The following is a 24,080-nucleotide window of genomic DNA, read 5'->3' as shown; positions in this document are numbered from 1 at the left end:
TGATTTGAATATCCATTTGGCTAGACCTTTTGCTACTGTGACCTCGGATGAAATGAATCAGGAGTGGCCCAAGCACTGTCGGGTCATTCTATGGCACTTCTCTGAAGTGTGAAGTTGTTTTGTTTTGTTTCTAATGTTTATCACTTATACACCTATGTAATTCCATGTTGCTTTCTTTAGATCCTCTCTCTGTATATATGCACTTGTCCATGTTTGATGCATGAACTGTTGAACTTCTGAAAACTTACTTGTTTGTACTGTTGATGTTTAGAAGCTGGTCCCTTGTTATCTGTGACTGTGACTCATGGCTTCGTGCTTGCTGTGCATTTAGCACCATATATATGGTACAAATGCAATGACAGTATCAGTTAGGAAAGAAATCACTCATAAGCCACCATCCTCACCAATGCACTCTGTGTGTGTGTGTGTGTGTGTGTGTGTGTAACTCATGACCCTGTGATCAAGACCTGAACTGAGATCAAGAGTCAGACACTTAACCAACTAAACCACCCAGGCACCCCAGAACTCCATTCGTTTTCCATTCCCCTATCTGTGTTTGGCCAAATGATAGGAAATTTTAATAGAATTGTAATACTAGGAAAAATTAAAATAGTATATGTTTTTAAATTTCATGTGTTGTCTAAACACTTTTCTTTGTTGCTCTGTGGTATATGATTTTTAACGGCTATGTTGAGAAAGCTAACACATCACACATAATTTACAGAGCTACCCCCCCACCACCACCCATAGTGGGCATATAGGTTGTCTTGGTGATTTTGCTTTAGTGTGGTAGTAAACGCCCTAACTCTTCTTCCTTTTATAATTTTTCGTTAGGATAATTCCTGAGAGTAGAAATATCTGGTCAGATGGTATAAAAGATTTCCTATCTTCTTAAAACACCTTAGCAGTGTGCTTCCCCAAGGGCCTGTGCCAGTTTCTGTTCGTTGGTGTCTTTTAAATAGTCAAAGTGTCTCTTCACAGACCAGTAGTAAAGTGTCCCATATTCCTATTAACATTCAAACTCAGTGCTAGGTTAGACCTCTGAAGTACGGTCTCAGCTGGAAATTGCATCCATCAGCTGCTGCTGGCCTCAGCCCGTAGGTCCCTTCTCTGGCATCATCAGCTGGAGCCTGGGAGGGTGTGGTCTGCCCTTTGGACCTAAGGTCTTTCCCATTTGCCTGTCCCATAGGCTTCCCGTGGCATTCTGTGGGCCCCCCTATAGGGTGGAGAATATATGTGTTTGTGCTGTGGGGCCTAAAGTTGTCACAGTTGAAAACCTTCAGAGTGAATTATTAAATCTAAACCAGAGCCTGTTGCCTTCTTGTGCTTGACTTGGAGTCTGTCCCGTTATGGTAGTTTTTACAAAACACTTCTGAATAAGAAATAAATTCCAAATCTCTTTTTCCCCCTGCTCCTGCCAAACTCCACCAGGAAACAGAATCTCGTTATTTCAGTTAGAATATATTAATACTGACCCTCTCCAGCACTTGGGACTTTTCAGGTTAGGCTCACACGGCTTCTATTTTTACTCTAGTCTAAACTGTGGTCGTATGGATAACAAAATAAATACTGGAATGTTCTAGTTTGGGAGTGGGAGAGGCAGCAGTGCTTATAATAACATGGCTACAAACCTCTTGCTCTCCTCTGTTTGATATTCCAAAAAGGGAAGAAAGCACAACTTGGAGCTCATCTGTAAGTAATGAACATTTTCCTTTTGTGTGTCATGCATATTCAGCATGATCCCACTCAGAGGTCCCAGGCAGTGCTTTAATATACATCGCTTCGCGGGGCCGTATTTTTGTTGCCAACGAATTTAATTCAGGGCAAAGGTTCTTCGCTTCTCTCTCCAGATTAGGAATCTGAACCCTTTACCACAAACAGAAGTAAGAATTGTTGGTGTGTGAATTAAAATAAAACCTTAAAAAAAGAAGAATCAGTGTGTCCTGCTTCCCCCTGCCCTCCCCTGACTTGACTTCCTTGTTGCCTGAGAGGAAGACTGGTTTTTGTTTAGTATTAGCAATAAACCAATTTCAGGAAGAGTATTAAAAGACATGTTGATTGAATTTTGTGATTCAAATGTTTCAGAATTCAAAAGCTAGGAAATCAAACTGCTTTTGAACCACTTTCAGTTCTTTTTTTTTTTATTTTAACAAAGAGGAAAATGTCTACCATTAAGTACACTATCTCAGTGTTACTTTTTAAATGCTCTTCAGCCCTTGAAATGTTCTCCAAAGACTAACACTGTCTCTGGCTCATTGGAGGCATCCTTAGTGAGTTGGCACTTTCTTCTAAGGTCAACACTTACCTTTATAGCTTCTCCTCACAGTAGAAGGCTGAATTGCAGATTGCTCATTTTAAAGAGACCAGGTAAGAGAACATTGATCTAGTTTTCCCAGATGTGAGGTAACCAGGTTAACTTCGTTAGAAAGGATGGTTCTTTCCTTTCCCCAAATGGCTTTAAGCTTGGGTTCAGCCTTTTGGGGAATTGTGACCTCTTCTACTCTTTGTTGAGCCTTTATCCTGTGTTGGTTCATAGAGCACGATGCTAGGTCTGATAGAAGATGCGGAAATCATCAGCCCTGCCCTGATTCTTGGACCTCTTCAAGGAATGTGCATTCTGAGTGGTGAGATAAGATTCCCCCTCTGTATCCAACAGGAAAACCCCACCTTGGTGGTAATTCCAAATGAGTGGTTCAGACTTGAAGAACTGTAGGAATTCCGTCATCTGCCAGGCCTCAGTTTGTGGCAAAAGGTTCGTGGAACCAGTTGGATTTCTCTATATAGTTGCCTGTGATTTTTACATTAAAAAAAATTTTTTTTTTTAATTTGCCATTTTTATGAGCAGGCCTGACTAGTCCTCCTTTTCCTTCACACTTTATACCTACATGCGATTCTTCCTTCATGAAGCCTAATGATTTTTTTCAGAATTTGGATTTATTTTTCCTAATATGTGCAAATAAATAATTTAGAGGCATACCTTGTTTCATTGTGCTTTTTTGCGGGTATTGTATTTTGGTTTTTGTTTGCTTTTTACAAATTGAAGGTTTGAAACAATTCAAATTATTTTTTACAAATTGAAAGTTTGCATCAAGCAAGTCTGTCAGCACCATTTTTCCGACAGCATTTGTTCACTTTGTGTCCCTGTCACATTTTGGTAATTCTTGCAATATTTCATACTTTTCATTATTATACTTGTTACAGTGATCAGTGATTACAACTTACTGAAAGCTTGGATGATGGTTAGCATTTTTTTTAGCAATATTTTATAATTAAGTTACGTAGATTGGCTTTTTGGACATAATGCTATTGCAACTTAAACCAAACCTGCCATTTTTGAGGTATGCCTATAAATCCATTCCCCACTTTATGGAAGGTACCCTAAAGTGTTTCTTAAAATGCTTTAGGGGCCCCTGGGTGGCTCAATTGGTTAAGCGTCCTACTCTTGATTTCAGATCAGGTTATGATCTCAGGGTCCTGAGAACCAGCCCCACATTGGGCTCCCTGCTCAGCGGGGAGTCTGATTGTCTCCCTCTCCCTCTCTCCCCCTCCCCCTATTTGTGCGCACAAGCTCTCTCTCTCAAATACGCAAATAAATCTTAAAAAAAAAAAAAAAGTAAAACACTTTAGCTTTCTTAAGTAAAGAATTTATAAATTTTCTTTCATGTGTGACCTCACCTTTGACCTTGGCTTTTGTATGTATTTTATACCAGATGTTAGAGTAAGCCTAGAACAGGATTAGGTACCAGGCAGTTAGTTGGCTGTGAACAAACCCTTAAAATAAGTGCTTATAAATCCAACAGTATTTGCTTATAAGCTTACAAAACAGGCAAATGTCACCTATTCAAGGACAATAGTATCTTTTTCCAACAATAAACATAGGGCTCTTTTCTTCTATTACCTCTTTGGTTTGGATGGGATACTTGATAGAGAGGAAGGTATTCCTGAAATGAATGAATGGCAAATGATGGTCATGACTCCAGGCATCCTTCATAGGGGGAGCTTACAGGACATTAGGCAGAGAAGGAACTGTTAAGCTAGAACTCTTAACTCTTTTTTTTTTTAAGATTTTATTTATTTATTTGAGAGAGAGAGAATGAGAGACAGAGAGCACGAGAGGGAAGAGGGCAGAGGGAGAAGCAGACCCCCCGCTGAGCAGGGAGTCCGATGCGGGACTTGATCCTGGGACTCCATGTTGGCAGTCGCTTAACCAACTGAGCCACCCAGGCGCCCTAGAACTCTTAACTCTTAACATAGAATTTTTTTTTCCTATCTAGGATGCCAAGAATGCTAGTTCTGAAAGATGTTAAATAGATATCCTGGAGGGAGAATTTCCATGGCCAAAGTGTATAAGTGCTGGCTCAGGCAGGTCAACGTGACTCTGATTGCAGTTCTTCTCAGGACCTTTATGATGATTACATGTGAATCACAGGAAAAGCAGGCAGGGAGGTAGGCTCAGCATGGCCAGCACTCTCAACGAGCATACATTTTGAAGTTCAGACTTGGATATGAATCTGCTCTCTACTTCTGAGCTGTATGTTTTTTAGGCAAGTCTCAGTAGCTTGGTCTGCAGTGGAGATTGTTGAGATGATTAAATGTGCCAGTGCTTACAAAACACTTAGCACAAAATGCCTGGCACATAATAAACACTTAACAGTTAGCTACAGCTAATCCTTCTGAATTCCGGGCTGAATGGCTCTGATATCTTCATGTTCTGGGGAATTACATTGTAACAGAAAGAGCCCAGAATTAAGTGTCTAGAGTCTTGGGCTCAAGTTTGAGCACCAACTAGACTGGATGATTTTAAAGCTACTTTGCTCTGTTTCTTCACTTTTGAAATAAATAGGTGATCTTGATGCCTATAATGTCCAGCCAAGCTCTTAAGATTAATGTTCCTTTGGGCTTTACCTAAGCCAGAATTGTCAAGTTCATCTGAAGGACATATGTATCATCTCTGAATGACGGTATGGGAGAAAATTTTAGGTTATTATTATTCATTTACAGTGTATGTTAGCTAGTAACAAAAGAGTTAATTAAGTCACCTCTGGAAAGATAAGCTAAAGTTACAACCAGTCTGGCACTTTGTAATCACCCTAAAAATTAATAGACATTTGAGTCCAAATCAGGACTAGATGTGCCTTTATCCTAAAACTAAGAACATCATCTAGGTGTTTGTTTTCTGTGATGTGATACAGAATGTAATATTAGGCCACATGAATATTTTATTTTTATATCCAAAGGCTAATTTTCTGAAGATCAGTTGCAGGTATGTCTGGTGTCCATAAATAGTTAGATTTTCTACTTTCTGACTTTGTTATTAACCTGAGTTGCAACCGTAAAGTGAATTTAACACTTACTGCTTTGAGCTTTAATTATCTTGACCACTGTTTATCGCTTGTGCTAGTTTAAGAGAGTTAGAGGACATTCATCTAGTAGATAAGGCAGTGTATCTTTCAAGGAAGACCTCAGATTTCTAAATAACTGATTTCCACACTGGCAGTTTGAAACATAATATTTGTTCAAGGTAGGCTTTATCTACGTGAGAAAGTCCAATACGTAGATTTGTTCAGTTGCTGTCTCACAAATAGACAGGTTGGTGATATTACTAAAACCAAGATCTGGGCACTGGTCTTTTATGCGTCAAATTAACATTTCTCTGTTCATTTATATTACAGATACCATATGAGTTTGGGCTAAATCATTCTCTCAGAATACTGGTTTTCATCATCCTCAGGCATGTAAGGCCTAGATCACCATGGCTCTCCTCAATTTTCCATCCTTAAAGGAGTTTGTTTCCTCGTAGCAGTCTTACATAAAGGAAATCAGTGTGACCAGGTCTCTTGAGTTTGTCGGGGAGCCCGGGGTTGGGTAGAGGAAGGCACGGCAGCCGACACCGCAAGTGCCGGTGAGACCATATGGTGAAAGCCCTTCTTTCCAAGCTAAGGAGTTTTTATATCATCCTGTAGGTGACAGAGAACCAATAAAAGGTTTTTAGCTGGGAGTGATACGGTGACATTTAAGGATGGTCCCTCCGCAGAGTGTAGTCAAACACAAAGACTTAGCCAGCGGCCAAGTAAGGAGGCCTCAGTAGTTAGTGGCCCAGGCCCAGTATGATGAGGCTGCCGCAGCTCGGGGGCTGGAGAAGGAGGGAGGGAGTTAGGGTAGAAGCAGGTATGTACCTTGCCTGCCTTTGGGCATTGTGGGGATACAAAACTGAGTCAGTGGTGCGTTCTCTGGGAGGAACTGCCTGCAAGGAAAAGGTTGCAGGTTCCGCGGCCAAAGATGGCGGCAAGCATCAGCCTCTGTGGTTTGCAGTAGCTTTTCCTCCTCACCGTGCCTAGTGGCTTTCCACAGCTTCCGTTTGCTCTCCGGTGTTCACGTCTTGCATCAGCCAAGGGGGAGAAGGTCTGAAAGACCAACTCTGTTTTTCTTCCAGCTCGTACTCTGAGCCCTGTTAGCTAACAGGATTGGCCCAGCCTCACAGAAGTGGTCAGCCCCACACTAAACCACGTCGTTGTGAAATGCCCCGGTCGGCCTGCCGCTCCGTGCTGCTGGGCCCTGCCACCGTTCCCTTAGTCCAGTGGCTCTGCCTCACTGAGCAGGAGGGGGCTCAGGGCGAGTCCCGGCGCTCTGCTTAGCGAGGCAGCCCACATGTGGCTAGGTGTAAAAGCAGTAAGCAGTCGTCTTGAGTCACCCCTTTCCATGGTGTTCGAGAGATGCACATCTTGCCCCAGGGGAGTGTTTATGCAACTCCATTTCGCTCTCCAGGCATATGTTGAGTGCAGAAATTCTCTCAGCCTGGAGTGCGGAGTCTCCACAAAAGGCACTTGTCGTGTTTGGAAAGGTTTTTGTTGTTGTTGTTGTTTAAAGGAAAGACAATGGAGTTTTTCTTTGAGCATTATCTGCTACAGAGTGAAAAGGGCCCTGCTTGTTATTAAATTGGACTCTGTGGAACGATTTTGGTAATTCCTCCTCTGTGCTTGGTGCCCCTGACATCAGAGCAGGAGATGACTGTGGGTTTGATGTCACAGTCATTTGCACGACACTGGAGGATGGAGGAGCCGAATACCTAGTGGTCCTCCAGCCTGTGAAACATCTCGTCCGCCCCACAACCATACTGGAGCCCTGTAGACCCCAAGGGGCCGAGGGCAAACCAGCTTCTCCAGACGCGCCCACGCTTCTACCCCAAGTCCTGTAGCAGCTCAGGCGGGACAGCTTCCTCGGAGGGTTGTCGTGGGGAAGTCAGTTGCCTGTCAGGCGACCCAGTGTGGCTGAACTGTGAGGTGGCCAGAATTCCCTGGGAGATGTTTTTTGGCCCCTCTGCCTGTCTGTTGTGACAGATGACAACTGGCTCACCTAATGAACAGAAATTCAGTTAACCCGTAGGAATTAAATATCTTCGTGTTACCATGCCACCTCCAACTTTTTGGACAGAGTCAAGAGGAAAATGGAATCAATATTAAGAAAAGACAAATAGGTTTCTAATATGTTAAAAGATACTTTGACTTAGGTTTCAGACTCTAGGTTACTTAAGGAGATGTGATGCAACGCGCATGGGAGGTCTGGGGCCGACAATCTCCCAGGCTTAGAATGGAGAGATTTTAACTGTAGGAATCCTGGAGGTCCCGTGAGAGGTGTTAACTCTGAAACCTGAGTCAAAGGCCAATTTGTTTTAGGTAATCTCAGTTGACAAATATTTATTGAGTACGCATGCATTTTGAGAGAGGCAGGAAGCATGCTGCCTTCAGCAAGTTGTACTCAGCGGAGGGGCAAAAGAAAGTATACATGAAACAATGAAAAATAACAGTAAGAGTTTAGGGCTTAAACTGTTCATAGGCTATAAAATCCAAAATCGCAGTGTACGACTACATCCAGGGACTGGGGTGGTCAGAGCCTGTTTCATAGGCAGGATTTGAGAGAAAGAATGAGGGGGTGCTCCAGATGACAGTCACAGGACAGAGGTTAACATAAGCCGGACGGAAAATTGCTTTACAGCGTGAGCCCCAACAGCCCAAGCAGCATTTACTGAGCACCTACTATATATACGCACCCCCTACTGTGATTGCGGGGAGCTGGGGTGGATTAAAGAGATGTGAGGTACAGTCCTTGCTCTCAGAGCAGTAGAGAGTCAGCTAGGGGTCAGTTAAGTTGATGGTAGAGCTGAGCGACCATCCTGACATGGTTTACAAGCTTTGGGAATTACGGCCTTGGAAACCAGGATGATGCAGGATGGCCTCCGAGTGCAGAGGTCAGCTCTGACCAGTCTAGCAGAAAAATGCCACCACGCTCTTGGCTCAGGGTGGTCACTCGATGCCGGCCAGCCAGCCCACTGGAAAACCAGCCCCGAGGGTTTCAGTGCTCAACGCGCTGGTATGGCAAGCTCAACAGAAAAAGGAGTTCGCATACTTTTCTGTCGGTGGGCGCTGAGGCCCGGTGGAGAACATGGGCTCAGGTTTACGAGGCTCCAGCTTCTCCAGGCAGCCGCTGAAACCCCGAGAGAATAAAGTAGTGCTGTTAGGAGGGCTGGACCCCATCTGTCCTCCTAGGAAGGTTCCAGTCACGGCGACCGCTGGAACACAGAGTCTTATTTTAAGAGGAAATCTAACGAGAGCCAGAGTAGTAAGGGAAACATTTTTTATAATTCCTCTTAGGAGCAAACATTCAATTTAATATTTAAAAATAGGACAATATGAGTGTTGCCTATTTCCAAACACAAGCGTTGTTTGATCTGACCGTCTGCTTTTGTTTCTGGGTTTTCCTGAGATACTCGTGGGAAAATACCAATTTATTAAGACCATTTTATAAAAAAAACGATGCATCTACTCTGCCTCCAATTCATGTGAGTTACTCTTACGGCCAGGATGAGGTTGAATTTTAATACAAAAACGCTTACTGAAGAGCAAAGAAGCTGTGGAGCCGGTGTACTTCGCGAATGATCCCTCTCCATGTGAAGTGTGTGATTTGCTGGTTCCAAGTGCCAATAATATGAAAAGAATGTGCTCATGTGGCTTTATCTGTATTTGTCATTATGGCTCTGCTAAGCCAGTGAACCCTAGAAGCGGGCTCGGGGTGGGCTTTGGCTCTTGTCGGAGGAGCCCCCTGGGGATTGCTGCCTGCAGGGCGCCCTCCCTTCCTGGCGTCTGCACGGGTCCGGGCTGCCCGGACATCTGGGGAGCTCTCGGCCACAGTGACAAAGCTCTGAGCGTGGCCAGGCCTGCAGACGTTTGGTGGGCCTTGATGGCTCCCTGGGTGATGATCTGGCCTAAGTGTGGTAAAACCGTTGTATTCATCCCCAAGAAAGTCTTAAATAATCTGAGTGTTTGGTAGTTCTCCAGTAAGGGAGCCTCACAATGACTTTGTGACAGAGGAAATGCCTGAGCTGGCTTATAACTAACTAGCACTGAGACCACCAAAACTCAGACAGGCTCAGTGGAATATAATGAAATAAGCCCCTGAGAGGTGCTTAGGTCTCTGAGCTGTTCCGTTCTCTTGGATTAGGCTACTGAGGCTTCCCTTGGGAGGCGGGGGTTTTGCCTATGGTCAGCCTGTGACTTAATCCACATTAGCAGGATGTCCTGAGGAAGGGGAGGGCCAGAAATGTGGGTTCAAAGGACTGGAGGAAAGAGGAGTAGTCACCTTGGGGTAAACCTGAACAGTAAGCTAAATGAGCAGGTTTCTTAATCTCTCACCATTCTGAACCCTTTCTTGTTCTTTTCTCAGAGAGCAGAGCTGACGTCTGATAAAGACATGTACCTCGACAATAGCTCCATTGAAGAAGCTTCGGGAGTGTATCCTATTGATGATGATGACTATGCTTCTGCCTCAGGCTCGGGTAAGGCCATCTACCTCCGTGAGCGCCTCTGTTCTCCATGCTTGCACACACACACACACACACACACACACACCCCACTGGAGCTTATTTCAAGGAGACAGGCAGGATGCACAGTGGTTAAGGACACACCTTTGGAGTCAGAATGCCTGGATGCACATTCTAGCTCTCCGCCACCTAAGCTGTGAGATCTTGGGAATGTGTTTGACTTGGCTGAGTCTCTGTTTCTTCCTTCATAAAATGGAAAGTAATAATAATCTCTATCACCTACGTTGTTGTAAAGCTCCAAGGGGTTAACACATCTATAGCTCTTAGAGTTTGGTGCTTGGCAAGCAGTCAGTGTTGGCTCAACATTGGTTTTAATTTTATTATGAAGGCTTTCAGAGTGATAAAAGTGGGAAGCCACCCTGAAAGAAATCCCTCAGACACCAGTCTGATGAAGCCACCAACCCTATGTTCTAGATTATGGGTGGAAGCAAAAAGAGTTGTGCCTTCTTACTCAAGAGTAGGAGGGAGAATGTATCAGCCAAGCAAAATGATGATACAGTGATATCCTCACTCCCCTCTTATATCTGTAACCTATGATCTCAGTAATGCTGCCCCATGACAAACCAGCCCAAAACGTAGTGGCTAAAATCAACAGTCCTTCATTAGCTCATTATTCTGCAGGATGGCAATTTAGGCTGGGCTAACTGGACCCCCTCGTGTGTCCTTGGTCAGCTAGAGTCTGGGCAGCTTTATTGATTTTGGTTGGGCTCTGTCCCAGCTCTGGGGCAAACTTGGCTCTGGTCTACTCAGCCTCTCCTTCTCCAGTGGGCCTGCCATTTGTTGACAGGAGGATATAGAGATCCCAAGAGAGCAAGTAGAAGTGTGCAAAGCCTCTTGCATGCTAGGCTGAGAATTGGCACAGCATCCCTACCACATTTTACTAGTCAAAAGCAGGTCCTAGGCCAGCCCAGCCTCCAAGTCTGAATGAAAGGATGTGCACAGTCACATTACAGAGGATGTGGATACAAGGCAGGGGGAGTAAAGGATTCTGGCAGTTTTGCAAACTACCATATGCGGAAAATGTTTCACCAGGAATGGCCCCCCAAGAAGCTGGAAAGGAAGAAGAACTTGTGCATATATTGAGCGAATAATCAAGTCAGGAATTTGTGGTCAGCAGTATGCTAGGAAAGTCTTATCCAGGACCTTTCTTGCTTGGAGTTTTCACTGTAGATTCAACAGATGGTCAAAGTTATGCTGAACATAGATGTCTGAAATCAGACTGGCCCAGGCTTCAGAATGACCCAGAACAGACCAAAATCAATTGTCGAGGTCTACCTGTAGAGGAGTGAGTGTTTTAAGTTGGAAAACAGCAAGTCTGAGAAAGACGAGAGCAATGGTGGCTGACCTAGTAACAATGAGCTTACAGTGCAACTTGAATGTAAAAATAGCCCTAGTTATTCTTGGGGAAGTGATATATACCACACATGCCAAATGAGTGTGGAAAGAGTTGTTCTCCATAGCCCACAACACTATTAATATCTTTCACTCATGGCACCTCTTTTTTTTTCCTTTAGCACCTCAAAAGTGCTTTGTAACTATCTTCACAGTGTCCCAAGAGATAATGAATATGGACCCCTTTTCTTCCCATTTCGTAGATCTTAGAATCCAAGAGTCGTTAGATCTATAGACGTTGTCCAAGTCATTTTCCTGAGTTATGCCAAGATTATCCTGAAGTTCAATATAAAGAAAGCAGGTACATAGTCCTGCTTCTCTGTACCCATGCAGGTGAAAGGAGTTTGCAGTGGGTCATTTGAAATCCAGAGCACACTAATCAGATAGATAGAACTAAGCTTTCAGTGTGGATCCACATTGCTTTTGCCTTGGCTCCAGCCCTGGGCAGAGCATTGCTGCAAAGAAGTGCATCCTTCTAGACTTTGGAGACCCCCTGGCACTGCTTAAAGGTATATCGATTTACAGCTTAAAGGTAGTAGAAGCTGTAACTGGAATTCGTAAAGCCCATACAGTGTGGCAGGCACTGTTCTATACCTCCAACATCTCTATAAGGACAGATTGTTACCATCTCCAATTTTCGCATGGGAAAGTCCAAGGCACGGAGAGATTGAGTAACTTGCCTCAGACCATACTGTCGGAGAGTAATAGAGCTGGGGCGAGGGCTGGGGAGTTGGACTTGAGAGTGTGTTCCCTTTTGCTCCTTTGTTGACCTGCCTCCTGTGTCATAATATGTCACTCTAGGATTAGGGTGCCCTGCCTAGCTGATGCCCGGTCCCAGCTGGAAACTGGGATTCCCAGGGTTTTGGCCAGTGTTCCCTCTGTCCTCACTCCTATCTTAGCTACCTAGTGGAAAAGCAAATGGACCAGAGGAAAACGGCCAGGGGCCTAGAGGGTGCTTCCCAGGTGAGGAGATGGGGCCATGCTGTTTGTGTGGACTCAAGAATGGACATTAATGAATATGAACACTCCAGGCATTCACTGAATGCCACACATCACGCCATGTTCTTAGGGCAGAGAGATGAGAAGGGCTTGGTCCCTGTCTTCGAAGAACCAAGAGACAGAGAAATGCAGAAATGAGAAAAAATAATCGTACCACCATGTCATGAGTGACATAATATGGTAAAGCGCTGTACAACAAAAATTTGAGAGTGAAACGTAGAGTTCTGGTTAAAAATGGTAGATGGAACACACATATTTTCCAATGCCCAACTAAGCTGTCAATAAAGGAATTGTTCTTAAACTCACAAGGACACCTAAAACAGTAGAGGAGACCAAAGCCATGATGTTTTGAAGGCTGGGAAGCAGATAGTCTTGTAGTGGAGAGAGGGGATGACGTTGATCCTGAGCAAGATGGTGTGAGCAGTAGGTGGAAAAAGGCTCCGGGGTGGGATGTCTCAGGCCAGGGGAAACAATGAGAAGCTCACAAGTCAGGGATGCCAGAGATGTGATCCAGGGGGCTCCCAGGTCTCTGGTTTGGGCAAGGGGGGGACCATCTATTTGAATAAAGATGATGACAGATACAGTAGAAGAACCACCCGAGGCAGATCACTCCCCTGTCTCTGATGGAAGAAGTCTAGCTTGAGGGAATTTTTGACCTTACAAAAATCTCCCCTTTCTCACAACAGATCCCCCTACTTCGGTGATTCATATTTGTAACTGGTATGAACGAAGGGGGTCTTGAAAGCCCTTAATGGAAAATTTTCATTTGGCATTGGCAGAAATCTTTTGTAAGGAAATGATTCATTGTAGGAATAAATCAAGCATATTATATGTAAGACTTTGATAGAAAATCAGGTGGGCTGATATAAAAGAGCAGTGTGTTTCTGGAGCCATCATTATTCGTGACATATTTACATATACTGTTTTGTGTGTACCGTGCTTTCTAATATCTATCACATGCAGACCTCGAAGAATTAATATCACCGTTTTACACGTGAAGACTCTAAGTTTCAAGCATTCCTCGCCCAAGGTCACACAGCTAAATATGCCAGAACCAGTACTAGGTTTATTTTTAATGCCAAATCCCATATTTATTTCACGATTTACCCTACGATTTCTTCCCCGTATGATGAGTGTATGTGCTCAAGTTAAAGGAGATAGCTGATAGAATAAAATATTTTAAAATGTGACATTAAACAGAAACAAGGGCTCTTGCCCTGTCTCCAGCACGTTACCTCTTCTGAACTGCTTGTTACGTGACCGGGCTTCTGTGAGGAACTTGGAGGTATTCATTACTCGTTCCTGTCTGAGGAAGCGGGTTAGTTTGAGGTACAGAGTTTTGAGTTTATTTGAGTTGTTACACAGTTGACAAATGATCACCTTAAAAAGAATGTCGTATTTGAATGTCAGAAATTCTCAAATGCTATTCCGGTCAAAAGGCAAAAACAAAACAAAACAGTGCCCAGGTGGCAGTTGGCGGTTAGTCACTCTTTGAACAAACACTGGATCAGAGCCTGTATGTGCTGGGGAGTCTGTTAGGCACTCAGAGAGGCCGGAGCCTTACGGAGTTTCTAGTCCCGTGTGTGGCGGGGGTGGGGGTGGGGAGGGGACTTCATTCAGTCAATAGCCTACAAATAAACACGATTACAAATCTGTGGTAAATGTAACTTAGGCGAAGAAAGGTAGTACTAAAAAGCCATTTAACAGAGGACTCTGACATAATATGGAAGGGAGGATGAGATGAGTGCAATTTGCAAATCGTTGTGCTGAGGTCTGGAGGTGAATTAGGAATTAGCCAGGTGAGGGCTTCTGGCAGGACATCAGGGGACAGATGAGAGGGGAAAATGATGCTCAAGGAAGCTGGAACGGTGGTTCAGGGCTGGACCATGCAGGGCTGGGCTGAGACATTTTCTATTTATCTCAGGAGCAGTGGGGTACCATTGTAATGGTTTTAAATAGTAGGATGATGGGGTCACAGCCGGTTTGTGGGCAGTGAACTGAGAGGGGGCTCTCAGGAAGAAGGCAGGTCCGGTGGCTTGTGGACAGATTACGGTGGCCTGGATGAGGCTGGTGGCCCTGGAACTGTGGAAAAGTGTTAGAGCGAAGACCTGTTAAAGTAAAATCAGAACTGCGGTGATGGATTCAAGGTGGGGGTAAGGAAGAAGTCAGGGTTGTGATTTATAGGAATGGAAGGTTCTGTTCACTGCCAGGTAACACAGGACGACAACCAGGTTTATAGGTGGACGGGGAGGGAGATCGTGAGCTCTGTTTTGAACATGTGAGAGGTGCATAGTACCTTTGAGTCCTTTGAGTGAGAATGTCAAGCCAGCCAGTGGATATGTAGGTCTCAATTTCAGAGGAGTGGTTAAGCTAATGATATAAATATAGGTTTCATTTGTATTTAGATGGTAATTGAAGCCAGGAGTGTAGGTGAGGGAGCGAAGGTAGAATAAGAAGCAGCCTAGGGCAGAACCTTAAGGAACTCTGATATTTTTGCATCCAGGTGGAAAGAGAATGAGCCTGCAAAGGAGACTTAGAAGTAGCCCAAGAGGTGAGGGGGAAAACTGGGAAGTCAAAGTGTTAGAAGCCCAAAGATAGTATATGAAGAAGGAGATGATCATTAACCAGTGTCCGGTGGTGCGAGGAGGTTCCATTAGATGACGACCACTCAGGAAAATGCCTCTGGATATGGCAGTGTGGAGGACATTGGTGACCTCATTAACTAACGTCACCGATAGCATGATGACAGGGGAAATCTGACTAGAGGGAGGCCAGCAGAGTGGATTGCTGGTGAGGACCTACCAGGCCACTGGAAAAATCTGGCTATAAAAGAGAGGAGAGAGGGGGCAGCAGATCCCCTCAGAGAAGAAAGGGTCTGCTGTGGGAGAGTCTGCCTTTCTTGTCGTTGTGTCGTGTTTTAAAGTGGGAAGTGTAGCATGTTTCAGCGTAGGAAAGGCAGAAATCTTGTGAGCAGGAGAGATTTGAGCATGGAAGTGAAAGCAAGGGTCCTTGAGAGCATTGAGGATAATGTTACAGAAAATGCCAGGCTGCCCACAGATCCACTCTGAAATCCCCTCATCGTGTGCAAACTGCGGGAAGGTCAGTGTGGGGTTCTTGGGGAGCAGGTAGTTTGAAAGCCCCTGGCCTGGTCAGCGGCCACCCCGCACAGCGCCCTCTGCTCATAGAGAAACCTGTGTTGGGATTCCCGTGCTCAGCTCACCTTCGCTTGTTTTTTTCCCGCAGGAGCTGATGAGGACATCGAGAGCCCAGAGCTGACAACAGCCCGACCACTTCCAAAGATAGGGTTCACTGGTGTTGTTCCAAAAGTGGAAACCACGACACTGAAGACACAGAACAAGACACCTGCTCAGACGAAGGTGTGTTTGTTTTGCATCGCGTTGGCGGGTCCTCGTAAATGCTTTTTAAAATTGCCCAGATTGTTCCTTTTGAGAAGCCCCCTTCAAAAATGATGTGAGGACACATGGTCTTCTCATTATATTGCGGTAAATGGCTGTTCCTTACTCTTTTGATCGTTTTGACATTTACCCACCTGCTACTTTTTTGTTGTTAAATAGACTGTTTTTCAGAGCAGTTTTAGGTTCATGGCAAAACTGAGGGGGAAGTCCAGAGAGCTCCCATAGGGCCCCTGCTCCCACACGTGCACAGCCTCCCCTCTGTCAGCATCCGCACCAGAGTGGTACGTTTGTTACAACCAGTGAAGCTACGCTGACATGTTATTATTACCCGGAGTCCATAGTTCCCCTTAGGGCTCACTCATGGTGTTGTACATCCTGTGGGTTCTGACAAATGTACGATGACATGGATCTGCCATTGTAGCCTCGTACAGAGTATTTCCATTGCCCTAAAAGCCCTCCGTGTGCTGCCTACTCATCTCTCCCGCCCCCCACCCCCAGCAAGTACTGATCTTTTTACTGTCCTCATAGTTTGGCTTTTCCAGAATGTCATACAATTAGAACCATACAGTATGTAGCCTTTTGAGATTGGCTTTTTTCTCTGAGCGATATTCATGTAAGGTTCCTCCACGTCTCTTCCTAGCTCGGTAGGTCATTCTTCCTACTACTTTTATCACCCAGACCTAGCTTCTATACGGGTATCATTCATAGGATGCTCCTTCTCTAAGGAGCTCACAGCCCAGTTAAGAAGCAAGACATTTTCTGTTTATTTGGGCTTCAGCCAAGAAAATTTGTTTTCATTTCATAAAGAATTTGTTCTGAGTTAAAACCATTGTGAACTTTACACATGCTGGAACAGGTAATGGAATAAGGACACTCCAGGTACCTGTCTCATTATTTCTGAACGTTTTCTCAGGCCTATCATCAGTGGCCTACAGACTTTGGCCTCTTACAGTGATAATGATGCACGTGGTTACATCCCAATATAGTCATTTTGAGAGCTGAGTTATTAAGAAATAAGGTCTTTGGATTTAGAACACAGCAAAACTACTAGCTAGTGAAAACTATGAGACTGGTGGTTTTGGCCTTACAATTATTATATTGTAAATAGTTGACCACTCGCTACCGGGTAAGCTATTTAAGTTGGAAAATGCATATGAAAGTCTGTAGAAGGGGCATCTGGGTGGCTCAGTGCGTTAGGTGTCTGGCTAATGATTTTGGCTCAGGTCATGATCTCTCCCTGGGATCGAGCCCCACATCAAGCTCCATGCTCGTCATGGAGTCTGCTTGTCCCTCTTCCTCTGCCCCTCCCCCTGCTCCATACGCTCTCCCTTGCGCACACCATCCCAAATAAATAAAATCTTAAAAAAAAAAAAGTCTGAAGAAGGCCTAGGCTTTAAATCCTTTATCTGGTCAAATTTCTTAGCTTCTCTGAGCCGTTCCTCGTGGGTCCTTGAGAAGAAGAAATGTGGGTGCATATAGCATGGCACCTGAGACTCAGGAAGCATTCTCTAAGCCTCCAGTGAATTTGGTTAGAGCCGTAGAGCCCAAGGCAATTCACCAAATGAGCGTGTGTAACTGCAGTTGGAGACGTTGTCCGTGGTCCTGGGGTAGCAAGCTGCTTATGAAAACCTAGAAATGCAGGTGTCCCCTTTGAGAGCTCACCCATCTGTTGGTCAGAAGTAAGATGCTGCCAAGCTTTTGTAGGAGACAGGATGCGGAAGGCCGCCTCCTGTCCATAGTGCCAGGTCTTCCCTGGAGGAAGAGGTGCCCCCCTGCAGCTAGGAACACATGGGGGCTTCCCATGCTTTGTTTTCCTCCCCTTGTCAAAGTGCATTTGTTTTCCCTCCCAGCCCCAAGGTGCCCCCAGAGCATGTGAAAGGAGAGGCAGGGCAGAGCTGGATACATTTCTGCAGATGCAGAAGGGCCATGTTCAATCCTCTCCAGCCTGGAGTGCGCTCTGCAGGATTAAGATGGGGCAGTTACTGGGGTGGCAGACTGACTTCCCGGGCCAGGTGATCGGAAAAAAGGAGAAGGTCTCTGAACCCTGAGGCAGACGTACCTAGCATGTGGGGGCTCCATGCATGGTAGCTGCTCCATAAACGTATGAAGTTGAATGTATGGAAGAAGGATGGGAGAAGGGGAGAAGTGAGAAGTAACTGGTGTGCGTCATGATGTGAGGATGGGGAGAGGGTCCTCAGAGTGTGTGTGCCAGTTACCCAGTGTGGCTGTTGAAAGATGCATCTGGCGTTACCACAGTTTTATTTGACTGCTTGTCGTGACTGAATCTCTCGAAGTCGGTGACCATCAGGACCCGCTAGCTTGAGGCAGGAAACTCCATTTTGGCTTTCAATGGTAAAGAGTTGTATCCTAAGCAAAACCTAATTTGAGAGTAGAGTTCTGGTCAGTCGATAGGAATGGATTGAAACTTGATTTAAATTTTTTAAAAATTGGCTTCAAGGAAGTGATTGTGTCAGATCTAGATAAAGAAGATAAATGTTTGGCAGATGAGCTCAGAAATTAATAATCCCCAAACATTTTAACATATTTATATTCCTAGTATCATTTGTATTCAATGGAGTCCTCATTCATCTCTTCATGAGAGGTTTATTAAATGCTACTCATCATGTGTCAAACATTATTCTAGGTACTGATAATGATAATATTGATAGTGAATATTATTAATAAGTGATTTAATTTTCTATCTTATAGTTACATGGTGGTACAACTAAATTAAACGTTGCCTCTAGGCTATCTTTAATGTAGACTGCTTTCGAATGGGTCTCTCAGTGGTATTAGTGTCCCTGTCACAGAATCCCATCTAGTTTGTTGTAAATTTATGTGACAAAAATAAAAAGAACACAGTTGTTGGTTGAAGCAGAGCACTGCTCACAATCTTTTACTTCCGATACATATCCAAGGCATCCAAACAACCATACGTGGATGTGACAGATCTTTAAATGACTTCATTTAATCATCTATGGTGCCTTTTTGTAATTTCATTTTGCACATATATACAAGGGTTGAGGTATTTCAGATTAGCTCCATACTGTAGAAATAATTCTCCTTAGTCAAACCCCTGCTTCTATACAAGAAAGCGTTTCAATGTAAATAATGAATGTTCCATCCAGAGCACCTGGAAGCTTGTGCACTGATGGACTGTCCCTATTAGTGCATGGTGGCCCCAGCTCTGTGGAGACCTCCTGTCCCCACACCCACAGACCCCTGAAATGCAGATCAGAAGGTAAGTCAGAGGGAATTGTGTCAGGTCTCACAAATGATTATAGAGACTCAAAAAATCTGAGGGGAATTCATGAGGTTTGTCATAATAATGTGTGGTTGGGGTTAATGCTCACCGGAGATGAGCTTCTGAGAGTTACCACCTTGGATTTGTGCTTTAGAATTGTGGAAAACCCAAGAACCTCAGAATGCCCTTCGTTAAACGGAGGTAGACACCAAGGTGCAGGAAAGTAGTATGACTCGGTCATGGTCACACAGGAGCTGCGTAGAGAGCCCAGACCCCTGAAGTTCTAGTTCAGGGTTCGTTGAAGTTGTAAGAGTGAGTAGGGAGAGGGGAGCATTGCTGACTAAGTCTGGAGGGCTACTCCCCAGAGTTGGTAGCAGGAAGAGCCCTTGGAGATCACCTGGAGAGAAGGCCTGAAAGGAAGCTGCCATCACAGTGCCCCGTGTAGCAAAGAGCTGACGGAGTAAGGAGAATTGGGACCATGTTCTTGGGTTGGTGGAGCCAGAAAGAGCTAGAGCCTGAAGTCAGAGGAGTGGTGAGAAAACAGAGCTTATGAAGTATCAACTAAAACAACCTAACCATGTCATCTGGATTATCATGAACTCACTAAGCAGCCACCTTGCCTCTACCTATGATGGTATTCTACAAAACCATGGACAACGTGGCTCCATCCTAGGCCTCGCCCCTTGGTGTAAACTTCACCATAATTATTTCCCAAACTCATTGTTGGAAAACAATAAACCTTGGAATATACTTCTGTTTTCTCTTCTTTCTAGCACATTAAAAAAGATCTTTATAATCTTTTCCCTTATCAGTCACCTGAAGAAATTGATAAGGAAAAAGTTCATCTCTCTGACTCAGAAAGGAAAATGGACCCAGCTGAAGACGATACAAATGTGTATACTGAGAAGCACTCAGACAATCTGTTTAAACGAACAGAAGTCCTGGCAGGTGAGTAGCCCAGAGGGGGCCTGGTGGGAGGGTCCTTAAATAGACCTTGCTTGGCTAAGTGATATTCAGAGATACAGGCCAAGCTTGCTGAATGTCACCTTCCTGCCGAGAGCAGGAAGAATGAGAGCCTGTCTCATTCCAGAGTGAGAGACAAGAGTTAGGCAAATGTTCTTTATTTTCTCTCCACTCCCTCATCCTACCACTTGGTACAAGAAGAGGAAAGTTAGGATCTGAGTTGGTTCAGAACAACTGGGTGTGGGGGGGGTATGGTGGGATGTGAAGCTCAATTCATCCAGCTCCAAGTCATCCTGATATCAAAATAAACTTGAGAAGGAAAAGTCCTTTATGGGGGGAGGGCAGTTGATGCAAATAACGCCCAAGGCATTAAGGATGCTGTCTCTCATTGTAACTTATCTGATGAAAGCAGTCACCATTTGATTTTAAGAACGATTTAAGAACACTTAGTCCTTGAAAGGATAGTCCCAAAGCCAAGACTAGAAAGGACATTTGTTTGCTTTTTTTCATATTTACCCTTACAAAACTTGTCACTTCTATCGTGTTTTGTGCCTTCACTGAAAAAGCAATTAGAAGATTAGACTATGAATTGTGAGAAAACTAAAGAATTTTAAAGTAAGGAATTAGGTGAGGCCCCAGCCAGATTTTTCTTATTGAGGCTTTTGACTGATATTATTAATTCTAATCAAAGAAAGTACTGTACCTTCCTCGGGAATGTCAGATTTGGGTAATTACCTGGTTGCCTCATCGAATCCAGTTTTTAAGTGTTTGGGGGTTTTTCAAATGGAGCCTTTTATAAAGGTGTAAATAGATGGGGCTCGACAAAGTTAATTTCTGCAGTCCTTGAATCTCTCCTGAAAGTAATCTTCCTTTTGGCGTGTTTCAGCTGTCATTGCTGGCGGAGTTATTGGCTTTCTCTTTGCAATTTTCCTTATCCTGCTGTTGGTGTATCGCATGAGAAAGAAGGATGAAGGAAGTTACGACCTTGGAGAACGCAAACCATCCAGTGCTGCTTATCAGAAGGCACCTACTAAGGAGTTTTATGCATGAAACTCCCACTTAGTGTCTCTATTTATGAGATCACTGAACTTTTAAAAATAAAGCTTTTGCATAGAATAATGAAGATCTTTGTTTTTTGTTTTTTTTTCATTGAAGAGCCATTCTGGCCCTTCAGTGATAAAATCCCATTGTATTTAAAACTTTTCATGTATTTCTTTAGAACGACATAAAATTAAAATAACATCTGCAGTGTTCTGTGAATAGCAGTGGCAAAATATTATGTTATGAAAACCCTCTGTGTTCATGGAATCGGCTTAAACTTTATGCGCAAATACAAAATGATTGTTTTTATCCTATGGTTCAGAGATGAAAGCTGTTTAATTTGTGTCCGCATGTCTCCGATTGACCTTACCAAGTTGGTCTTACTTTGTTAATTTATCTGTTGTTCCCTCTCCTCTGCTCGTCCCTCTTGTCCCCTTGAAAACAAAACTCTATGCCTTTTTGTAGCTGTTATGGTGCAATTTGTCTTTGGATAATTCAGATAATGGTAATTTAGTGTATATGTGATTTTCAAATATGTAAACTTTAACCTCCACTTTGTATAAATTTTTAAGTGTCAGACTATCCATTTTACACTTGCTTTGTTTTTCATCACCTGTAGCTTCAGGCAGATTTGCAACAGCAAATTAATGTGTAAAATTGGATTATTACCACAAAACTGTTCAGTCATAGCTATCTAATCAGATCTTCTTTTGGGAGGATTTGATGTGAGTTACTGACAAGCCTCAGCAAACCCAAAGATGCTAACAGTATTTTGAGAAGTTGCTGCAGATTCCTTTGGCCACTGTATTTGTTAATTTCTTGCAATTTGAAGGTACGAGTAGGGGTTTAAGGAAAAATCAGTTTTTGTTCTTAAAAATGCATTTAAGTTGTAAACGTCTTTTTAAGCCTTTGAAGTGCCTATGATTCTATGTAACTCGTTGCAGACTGATGTTAATAACAGTTTAAAAAAAAAGTTGGTATTTTATAAGCACAGACAATTCTAATGGTAACTTTTGTAGTCTTACAAATAGACATCAACTGTAATTTGGGAACATAAAAACTACTGAATAAATCATGTGGCCTAATATTGAAAATGTCACTGTTATAAATTTTGTACATTTTCGATCAAATGTACATCTCCCCTTTGCAAATGACCATCTGCTCTTGAGGATGATGTGGGTTTGATTTCTGAGTGTTCCGTAGTGTCTGTAAATCAAAACCAAAGAGCTCATCGATGAAGCTGTTTATTACCAGACTCACTTCTGAATTGGCCAGAGGAAATCTGAATGTATCCTCCTGCCTGTGTTTGGGGGTAGACATTGGAAGACTGCCAGGGAGGGAATTGTGACGTTGGCAACCTTTGTAGGCTAGCTGATGGCAACATTGAGAGGGATGCCTGCTTTTGCAAATAACTCTTGGGAGGCTAAATTCCAAAGAACTGAAGGGGATTTTCCTGATGTCAGTATCTAAGGTTTTGTCCTGTAGACCGAATGAAGACTGATGTACCTTGGAAACTCTGCTCCAAATCTCTCCTGAAGCTTCACTGAAGAACCAATAGGTGGAATGCCATAGTTCACACTGTAGGGAAGGAAAGCAGGGCAGGGTGGCCCCGTGCACTAAAAGGAGGGCCCCACTGCTGAGGATTGAAATTGCTGGAAAGCAGGAGTGCCTGAGGAGGAGATGGAAGTCTGAGGGTACCCTGCCTGGGTATTTCCTTCTAACAACATTGCCTTTTCTGTTTCCACCATAAATTTTGTTTTAATGTGTGAGCCACCAAAGTAGGAAGAAGACCGCAAAAACAGCAACCCTTTCAATACATAATGTACTTTTAATAAAGTATGAATACTTCATTTAGAGAACGTTCCCTGGAATTGTCACATAACTCATTAAAAAAAAAAAATTTAAGCAGCACTCGGAACAGTGTTTACTTAAATTCTTAATGGCCTTAATTCTCAAATTCCTGTCCCATCACTTACAGAGTCAATCCACTTTGGGGTGATTAAAAGGAAGTTCTAGCATCTTCTAAAGTTGCACAATATCCCTCGATTACAGAGGTTAAGAATGTAGTGGGTATACCTCTAACTGTGGAAAGCATAGTGAAATTAAGTTCATAGAATTAACTGCTTGGAATATCCATGCCAAGAAAAGAAAGTTTCTGGCAAATATTTTGTCACTGCTGTAAAGCAAAATATTTGTTAAAGTGCCAAAATAAAGTGTCATGCTGAAAGTAAAAAAAAAAAATCATTGTATAGACTGACATCCAGTTTTCTTCAACTGTATGTTTTCTGCTTAGTTTTTGTTTTTTGTTTTTAAGATGCAGTAACTAGTACTACAAGAAGTATTAGTAATGATTACCGAGTTCAGGAAAATTTTGGTAAAATATAAACATTAAAGCCAATGTGAAAATTTACTGTTTCCTTAACCACATGTAAATGATTTCCTTTGCGTGAATATGGCGTTGTGTTTGAAAGACTTGCAGTATTCAAACTGCCCCATTTTCAGTGGATGGGGAAAGTGGGATGAGCTCATGGTGTGGCGTTTTTAAGTTTTAGCTGCAGGTGCATAGTACCTGAATTTCGGGATTAGGACCTGGTTAATGAAATTGAATTTAGGTTGGACAAGATAGCAGAAATTGCCATCTTACTCACATTAAAAGTTGATAGTTTCGGATTGAATGGTTGGTGAAATGGTCCTTTCTGCAAAGTAGAATCCTTTCTGCAAAGTAGACAAAAGATTCTTGCTTACTGAAGGTATAGTCTCTTTGTATAGGGTCTAGGAGACTACGCTAAATATAATTACCTTACTCTGGTTTCCCGAAGGAACTTGAATGTCCTGCAAAGGGTGCTGGGTCCTGCAAAAACAGGGGCAGTAAAAAAAAACTTCATGGTTTTTAGGAGCTTACTTCTTCAGTGTCCTAGAGATTTTGAAAACTTAGGGAAAGTTTTTAAGTGAGGAGCAAAAATATAAAACCTAAAAATATTGCAGGGTGAGTTTTATGACAACAATCATCTTTACAACTTTATTATAATTATGTAATGGATGGTAGAAAAAATTTTTTAATACATTTGGTTTTAAAAGGCAATGACTTTAAGCAACATAATCTCTGACTTGAATTTCTAAAGTTCTAAACCTCTGGCAGACATCAGTGAGA

At 43.3% G+C, this 24,080-nt stretch overlaps 1 protein-coding gene across 3 annotated transcripts in view; it reads left to right on the top strand.

Moving 5' to 3' along the window:
- Window positions 1-22,023, top strand: part of SDC2 (syndecan 2) — a 97,105-nt gene extending 75,082 nt beyond the window's left edge. For 2 of the 3 annotated variants that reach the window (XM_045896201.3, XM_064588093.1), the window contains exons 2-5: window positions 9,718-9,829; window positions 15,509-15,642; window positions 19,738-19,873; window positions 20,775-22,023. In XM_045896201.3, coding sequence (XP_045752157.1) covers window positions 9,718-9,829; window positions 15,509-15,642; window positions 19,738-19,873; window positions 20,775-20,938 — 546 coding nt within the window. In that variant the 3' untranslated portion in view covers window positions 20,939-22,023. Of the gene's footprint in view, window positions 1-9,717; window positions 9,830-15,508; window positions 15,643-19,698; window positions 19,874-20,774 lie in introns of all 3 variants that reach the window. The other variant, XM_064588094.1, reaches the window with a different exon arrangement.
- The last annotated feature ends 2,057 nt before the right edge of the window (window positions 22,024-24,080 follow it).

Source organism: Mirounga angustirostris, unplaced genomic scaffold (genome assembly GCF_029215605.1).
Source record: "Mirounga angustirostris isolate CCGP_5_RB_7025 unplaced genomic scaffold, mMirAng1.0.hap1 SCAF_4, whole genome shotgun sequence".
Classification (NCBI taxonomy): Eukaryota; Metazoa; Chordata; class Mammalia; order Carnivora; family Phocidae; genus Mirounga; species Mirounga angustirostris.
This window is presented reverse-complemented; position numbering and strand designations above follow the sequence as displayed.